The 9,158-nt window shown below is 37.7% G+C and overlaps 1 protein-coding gene across 2 annotated transcripts in view; it reads left to right on the forward strand.

Moving 5' to 3' along the window:
* The window catches only part of LOC107702383 (dysbindin-like), a 44,995-nt gene that overhangs the window by 33,566 nt on the left and 2,271 nt on the right, over window positions 1-9,158 (forward strand). Inside the window, exons 2-3 of one of the 2 annotated variants that reach the window (XM_016504690.1) lie at window positions 5,959-6,111; window positions 7,492-7,635. In XM_016504690.1, the coding sequence (XP_016360176.1) occupies window positions 5,959-6,111; window positions 7,492-7,635 (297 nt within the window). Of the gene's footprint in view, window positions 1-5,958; window positions 6,112-7,482; window positions 7,636-9,158 lie in introns of both variants that reach the window. The other variant, XM_016504698.1, reaches the window with a different exon arrangement.

Raw genomic sequence — 9,158 nt, forward strand, 5'->3', positions numbered from 1 at the left:
CTTATTTGTGCAGGTCTTAAAATTTAAAAAGTCTTACATTTGATTTAAAAAAATCTAAATCTGTAGATACCCTGGAATAATATGAAATTCAGATTTTATAATAAATATATTTATACATGAAGCTGTGTAGTTAATTTTGTTTATATCTGTCTTTGTGTTTTTATTTAATTTAATTATTTATTTATGTATTTTGGCTAGTAGAAGTTATAAATGGCCGTTAACTTAAACATTTAGTAGCCAAATTGGCTGGTGAGTGAAAAGGGTAATTTCAAACCCTGTATATATATTGTTGTTGTATGTGTGAACTGCATTTTTTATGTATTTATTATGCAATCACATGTTACCGTTAAATATCTACTGACAAACAACAGTCATTAAATCCTATATTCATCCCTGGTCTTGCATTGTATTATAAATTTCATTAGATTTTGCAGAATCAGGCCTAAAACTAACCCTCATATGGTTTTATTCATTTGTAATTAAAATATCATTATCATATTTAGCAGTCTGATCCCTCACAGTAGGTGTGCTGCTTTAATCTCTCTCGTGAACAGCCACACTCCCTCTCACTCTGCCTTAACAGTCTCAATCCTAACCACTTCATACTTAAAACCCCTCATGTAGTGTGCAAAATAGCTTGCGATCTCATGAAAAGACGTTACGGAGCTCTGAATGAGGCCAAATTTGATGGAGCATGGCACAGTAAGAGACGCAGGTGTCGCCACACAAAGACTAAGATGTGAACTACGGCTGGTGTGAATGACTCTTTACAACAGCCCATATGGCAAACCAAGCACATCGTCTTCCACTCAATAGTGCTCACTCCACTCAGAGCGCGTGTCTGTGTTGTTTCCACGACCCTGCAATCTGTCATTGCAATTACACACAAATGAAGCCATTACAAGAACACAAACCAGGATAGATGGAGTGTGTGTAGGGGTATTCTGCAGGCAATCATTCATGCGCTCATTGCGGAATGACACAGTCAATAAGTAGATCCAATTAATCGGCATTAAATCACACAGCCAGATGACTGCCATCAGAATGATGAATATTAAGCCTCCTTTCCCTCTCTATCTCCCTCTCTCTGGGGATCATCTCATTACAGGCTTTAGGTCAGCACCTGCTCTCTTGTGCCTGTGTCTCACCTCTAGGACTTTTACCAAAATTCTTCTTTTTATATGAAAAGAATGAATACAAATGTCTGGGCACAAGCAATGAGTACACAGTTACGTCATTGCCTCAGATAAGGACTAAACACACAAGAGCATCCTGGGAACTCTGGCACTGGCAAGTAGTTTGCTTGGCTTTGCAGAAAATTAATCATCTTCTTCTGAACAGTTGAGCATTTTACAGCCCTTGTGAAAAACAAGTGTGCTTAATTGCATTGAATGTGCACTAGGAGTGTACTTCAAATCTTAAGTATGTTTTTAAAAACTGCACTCGCAGATAATATAATATTAATGAAATAAAAAGTACACTTTCATGACTGTTTCTTAAGTACTTTAAAAAAGAGCACTTTTTAATCATTAAAAAGTAGTAAAATATATAAATTAAGTTCTTAGTTATAATTTTAATTGTAGTGTGTTATTTGATATTACATTTAATATATGATTAAATATAATATAATGTACTAAATTGCAACTATACACTACAAATGTCTAATTACAGATTTATTCACGGATACATGACATACAAGTTTCAATACAAACAACAATGTCCATTCAGCATTACACTTTAACCATATTTCAAATAGATAGAATATAAAATATTAAATCCTACTTAAGTGGATCAAAAAGCACTCTTAAGTTCAGCTAAGTGCACTTAATATAAATTTAAACTATAATGTATTTTCATTTAATTGCAGTTAACAGGCAGTTAAATGTCTGAAAACATTACACTCAATTCACACATTAGTATATTATTTAGGTAATAAGTAAAAAAGAAACATGAAAGTAATCCATATTACTTGTGAACTTGGAATATAGAATAAAAGTTGCGGAATTTTTGAGTTTATGTTCCACAGAAAAAGAAAGTTATGGGTTTGGTACAAAATGAGGGTGAATAAATCATGACAGCATTTTCATTTTTAGATGAACTGACCCCTTGTGTTGACTTCATGCTATTTGGACAAAGGTAACTATATATAATGTTCATAATGTTTTCCCAAATCGTTGTTCCAAAATGGAAGTTATTACTGGAACAACAAAAATACCCTGTGTATTCAAAGTTGGGAACATTGTGGCTGTGAGCAGATGGGAGTTTTTATACAGGATCCAAGCACTCTTGAATTCTGCAGATTCTCCAGAGGAAGATTAAAAGCCAGTTCACCCAAAGAATGATAAGTATAACAATAACTATAACCATAACATTTTAAAAATCACTGTAGAGTGCAACTATAATGATAATGACGGGAAATTATATCATTGGGATCGCTTACATAGCAGTTAAGTAGTTATGTTTTTACATCTTACAATAAACAGAGCATTATTGTGTGTTGTGTGGATAATATGCAGCTAATGTAGTTAAGAGTTATTGGTGTGAATGGGCTTTGGGACGATAAATTCAATGAGATGTCTCTGTCCAGTATCGAAACTTTCCAAATGCTAAAATTTAAGAATTAGAAGCTATTTAGAACAGGAATGTGTCATTTTTGCTAACGATCCTTGACTGATGCTTGAGTCCACTAGAACAGCAATATTATAATTATTTATACAAACAGATTGGAAGGTCTAATAGTAAAATCTGTTGGCTTTAGCAATCTTTGTTGCATTATAGATTGCATAATGCAACAAAGCAAAAAAACCCCCCAAAGTTTGCATGTCTGTAACTTAAGTATTAAGGATATCTGTAACAACGTTCGTAGGTCGGGAAGAAGGAGGCGGGAACCGGCGAACATTTAAACAAAACTTTAATAAAATAAACAAACACAAAATGAAAGTAAAGTGGCAGCCCCTCGCGGACGACTGCCGCACACAAAACACAAAATAAAATCCAGGCCTGGTCCTCTCTCGCCTTTCACTTTCATAACTCCTCCTTTTATCCTTCCGGAGCTCCTCCGTTGGAATCGAGACCGGTGAGTGGTGCAGGTGACGCTCATTATCAATTAGTCCACCGGCCTCACTCCGTTCCCATGGCCACGGCTCTCGGCCCTGCCCCCACTCGTCACAATATCTTAATATCATATTTGGATTTTAATTCTTAAACTTTTCTTTTGGTATCTTTGTTTTTAAGGCCCTGTATGATGCAGTGATTTTGGAATCTCAGTATGGCTCCAGCAATAAATTGTTAAATTGTATACATTTTCAGTGATCAAAACCCAAATGTGGGTCACTTTGCATTCAGCTGAACGTTTTTCTTTTAAAGATGCATGTTTGAAGAGCAAATAATGTTGAACTTGAAATGTATCAAACTTTTGTATAAAAGTTGTAGTATTCTCTAGGCCTCTAGAAAACTGTATTTCTTAACTCAAAACTCTGTAGTCCTCTTAAAGCCTCAGTATTTGTTGAGGAAATAAGTCAGTTCAGTCTCAGGTCAGTGCATCTGGACAGCAGCGGCAAAGACTGAAGCTCCTCTCAAGAGAAATAACAGTCTGAAGGAGAACTGGACTTCTAACACGAGCTGAAGTCTTTCTGAGCAGCGATATCTTAGAGGAAATACTCTCAGACGGCACTTTGGGAGCAAAATCAGTCTGGCAGTCTGAGAACAGAATATTACATGTCTGTATATTACAGTGTCACGCACAGACACTTCTATTACTCTTAGTCATAATCACATTACAACATCCACACAAACACACAAGCATACGCACATTGCATAATTAAATTAGCAGTAATGAGCCATTATATAATAATAACTTGCATTACTATGAGAAAATGAATGTATAACGATTACAAAATGGGAACATTAATCATGTCGTTGACATGCTAAATGATTACTGTATTATGTGGTATGTAGATGCCCATATTATAGATTGAGACTGTGAGTCCACACTTCAAAACAGAGGAAAGTTAGATTCAAGTCTAGTCAGAAGTGTATAGGAGTGTGTGTGTGCTGTGAGCAGGCCTTTGGTCAAAGAGTGTGTGTGATGGTAAATGAAGAGAAGACATGCGTGAACTGGAGCACAACTCTTTGATGAAAGACCAGAGACCAGAGCTGCTTCCCTCAGGACGACCACAGCCATTAATTAATCCAGACAGAGCAAATAAACACACACACACACACACACACACACACACACACAGTGTTTTATTTGTGCTTTCTCCTAAACGGAATATGAGCACACTTACTTTTATCCACAATCAAGTTACTGATGCACATTCACTCCAGCCCACAGGATTGCAAAATATGAAAAATTGAAACAAAGGATAAGAGTGATACCTGGAATTCTGGTAAATAAGGGATGGACAGAGGCCTCAGCTTCCCACAAACACTAAACCAACAATGTCATTCGTTAATACTGAATACGTGGTTGATTCTTACAGTATGCAGGACAAGAAGTGTCACTTCTATAACCATTATCAAGTTAAAAGTAAAAAATAAATTCAAATAAACACTAAATGGTCATATTAAAAATTAAAACACATATCACTTTTAAATTGCATTTAAACATAAATTATTTTTAATTGTTTATTTATTGTTAAATTTGTAAAGTGAATTATTTAAAATTTTTATTTCATATAAAATTAAAACATTTTAAAGATCCTATTAAATTAAAATAAGAGTTATGTGTCTTAAGTCCTTGTCTATTAGCTTTAGGCCATCTACTGTGTGCTGGTGCACTGCTAAACTGACAAAATATCTTTTAGCAGACAATTTAGTCTTTCTCTTACTGATAACTCAAATTGCAATAATTTTCCCCACTTAATTCACTGTTTTGCATTAGCAGTTCTTTAGGTAGCATTAGCAACGCTGTTCTTCATGCTCACCCAAACGGTCAGCACGATCATCTTTGCGTTTTATGTAAATTACAGCGATATTACTAGAGCGGTCTTCACAATTAATTCATTCTCTTACCTGTCCGACACAAATGCAGCAATTTGTCATCACAACTCAGGATTTTCTCCGTCATCAAATCTTTCCACCTTGTGTGTGCTGTAGTTCTGTTTACGTTCATTTTTGTCTTTGTCGCACTTTCTGTCTTCTGGCTTTTCCGCTTCTTCGGCAGTACAGGTAGTTTTTCTTCTGTTGTCTCCGCTGGTAAAGCACAATAACTCTTTGCCATTGAAACACCTCGAAAAAAAAAAAGGAAACTATTGAGTACAGTCTTCATATTATATGAGTTACACCATTCAGATGGCTCTTCACACAAACACTGTTTTGTATTGCTTTACATTAGCACTTTTGAATGCACATTTAATGAGGCAAAACAGATAATTATAACCATTAGACAACCTAACCCTTCAGAACTTTCACCAATATGGTAAACGCTATAGCATGTCACAGGGCTTTTTACGGCATTCTCCAGACCCAGTTTTAGGAAAATGTGGGCTAGTTATGTCCTGTCAGGACATCTTTTTACCTGTGAATAGGCTGATTCAGATCAAGCTGTGCAGAGCAGAGATCTGAAAATCACTGCTGGACTGATCTGACAACCCCCTGCTGTCCTGTCCAGACCAGTATGCTTTTGGGAAAGCTCATTGTGTACTGTGTGTGTTCAGAATGTTGCCTCATGGTTGTGACTCATGACAAATTTGTAAAATGTAAAATGACTGATTTAATCTAAACCTTTGTTTTTATATCATTTGAAGATGTCTCAGAGAATACTTGGGCTTTGACACTTTTTAATTACAGGGTTGTATGTTATATGCAAGTCTTTTGAAATGCTAGTTTACATCCCTAAAATGAAATGTCTTGCATGGGTGACTTACATTTTCAGAATATTTTAACAGGTTTTGTTAAGAAAATCTTTAGCAAAGTTTGTCTTAACACCTCTTTCTTTTCGTCTTCCAATCACAGCGGAGATGGAGCATGCTCAGAGAGTACCGGAGGTGGAGCCTGTCCAGCCGCAGATAAAACTAAAGGACAGGCAAAAGTTTTTTGAGGAGGCTTTTCAGCAGGACATGGAGCACTACCTGTCTACAGGATACCTACAGATCGCGGAGAGAAGAGGTGAGCTATGCCCATGCCCTCGGCTCAAACCAGGACCAGATCAAAATGTGCCAGACACTAATACAAACAGAATCTATTTAACAAAAAGCTAATGTAAATATGCTGTATCCCTGTGAATAATTTAACTAACCTTTTTATATATATATATATATATATATATGAGAAATGTCTGCTGAGATGGTCTGGTACAAAAACACTCAGCAGTCTTTATTACAAATAAGAGTGGCGGGTCCACAGCACCCAAGATATTGGATTGGGGAGGCAATTCCCAGCCCTGAAGCAGATAAACTGAGTGTTGCTTTCATCTTCCACCCGGTCAACTCGTATAAAATGACTCATGGTGTATGGGAATGTGCAAAAGAGCAGCTGAAGAGAGTTGTTGTGGAACAGCAAGTCCAATGGGTAATGCTGACCCAATAGTAGATAATCTACACCGAAGCAGCAAATGGAAGAGTAGTGAGGCAGAGCTAAGATCAGCCAGAGGGCGGGGCTAGAAAAACCCTTCAGTTCTGCTTATGCTCACAACTAACCAGTAAAACTCTTTTCATGTAATCTTAATGTTTTGTTGTGTCAGAATTAAAACTGATAAAAACACAAATACTTTGCAAGTTTTGGAGCTCTGTTTTCAATTCCTTCTCCGAGTGCAAGTGGCAAATCTCATCAGTAAATAGGTATGTTTGACTTGAAGCAGCAAAGGTGGGGCTAAGACCAGCCAGTGTTTCATTAAGAGGATGAGGTTAGGATCAGCCATCAGGTCATTGCTGTTATGTACAGCAAGGTGGAACTATACCAATCCTCTATGAATCTTTAGGAAAAATCAAGAACAGGATAGTTTTGGAGTATGGACTGAAATTGTGTTGTGTCATATCTCTCAAAGCACACACACACACAGACACTGAGTGTATGAGTGTGTGGTTGTGTTTGTGTCTCAATACTGTAAAGGGGAGCTAACATGTCTCTCTCTTTGCTGTCCACCTCCCTGTGCCGCTGCGCTCTTACACAACCTTGAGGTACGCAGTTCACCGCTCTGCTTACTGATGTCACGCTCACACACGCACATGTGACGGGCATGCCTCACGCCGCAATCTGTGTTTGTGAAGCATGCGCTAATGACAACAAAGAGTCAACATAACTGCAAGGTGACGAATCCAGGACATAGCTCTGTACATCAAATGAGATCTGACACAAGCAAATTTGCTCTTCTATTTGGCAACAGTTGACCCAAGAACTCACATGAAGGATTTCTTTGTCCACAGAGATGCGAACTCCATGCGTTAAACGATCATCCTGGACTCAAATCCTTGATACATCTTAGTGATTGAAGTATGAGGTTGCAGGAAGTGATGTCGTTGCTCTTCCTTTGGTTCACAGAGACAATAGGAAGCATGTCATCAATGGAGGTGAACGTGGACATGCTGGAGCAAATGGACCTAATGGACCTAATGGACATGTCTGACCATGAGGCATTGGACGTCTTTCTCAACTCTGGTGGCGAGGACAACAGTGTGGCTTCACCGTTACTGGGTATACATACATATAGTGACATTTCTCAACCATCAATCAATATTTTTACTCACTCTATAGGTGCTTCTGCTCTGTCGTGTGCCATTTTTAAGCGGGGCCCGACTGATTTCCATACATCTAAACCACTCTTAGCTAGTGATGAAAGTGGCTTCCTGGTATGGCATCCCTCCTTATGTTTAAAGAACTCTTTAGCTCCACTAATGCTGAGATGCTATTAAATTAGAGCCAACATTTAGCTCCGCCGTCAGCAGAACACGCTGAGATGATGTCTGTGCTGTTTGATTGCATCCAGAGAAGAACAAACAGGTTCTAATCAGTAATTACATTGAACCGCACTGAAAGCCAAGTTCTCTGGATTATACAGGCAACATCAGGACACTGGACTTCCTGTTCCAAAATCAAGTGCACTGCCTCACTGTCTAGTCTACATAAGCAGCTACCTATGAATGCAGCCTAACTGAATTTAAAATGGAATCTGATGTGATATGCAATACATTCCACTAGAGGTTAATACAAGCATGATTTTTATTCTGTATTTTGATGCATTCAAGTGTAACAGAAAAATACTAAATGAAGGTTTGGGACATGGTTGGACTTCGGATGTCGATTGGATGTTGAGATGTGGGAGTGTCACTCAAAAGTGGTGGCAAAGTTTCTGAAAATTCCCAACATTTTCCAAAAAATCCTGGAACGTTTTCGAAAGTTTCAGAAATGTTCCACCCCTTAGCAACCCTACTCTCATGCCATCCAATATGTAGGTGAGTTTGTTTCTTCTCAGAACAGAATTGGAAAAATGTAGCATTACATCACTTGCTCACCAGTAGGTTTGGGTATCAAAAACCGGTTCCATTTTAGAACCGGTTCCAAATTTCCAAGAACCGGGTATTCGATAAGACGCGTGCATTTTGATTCTGCTTAACGATTCCTGCGTTCGCATTTTATTGTGATTAAAAACTATTTAAGTGCAGGAACGGAAAGAACTTGTGCCCTGTTTGCGTGCAGCGCACACGAAGCGCAAGCTCATGCCTTGTCCAAATACCTACACTTGTGGTCTTGGCCACTTGAGAGCGCGTGCGCGCGACAGGAAGTAAGTGCGCAAGACTGTCCCAGGTCTTAAAAACGGCAAAGCGCAGTGCCCTTAATGCACACTAAATCCACACTATCTTGAATACCGCTTTGGAGTGCTATTCGAGGCTTAGTGTATCCCATCATGCATCATGTTCTGGAAATGAATCGTGAGACTTTTTGCCGAGATCTCACGAGAGGTCACGGAAACCTTTCCAATACAAGTTAAATATTAATATAATAATAAGATATTACATATAATTTGGTAGAAAACAGTGTTTTTACGTTTTATTGGTGCGATGATGAGTAGTGGTAATATTTATTTTGTACATTTGCAACTGCTTTTTATCACTTAATTAGAAGCACCACAAATTAAAATTATGTTATGTTATAGGGACTACTGAACAGACATTTAGAAGTTGATTTTAAAATGCAAAGTATTTAAAATTAAAATAAAG

The sequence above is a fragment of the Sinocyclocheilus anshuiensis genome, unplaced genomic scaffold, assembly GCF_001515605.1.
Source record: "Sinocyclocheilus anshuiensis isolate Anshui unplaced genomic scaffold, SAMN03320099.WGS_v1.1 scaffold1142, whole genome shotgun sequence".
Lineage (NCBI taxonomy): Eukaryota > Metazoa > Chordata > Actinopteri > Cypriniformes > Cyprinidae > Sinocyclocheilus > Sinocyclocheilus anshuiensis.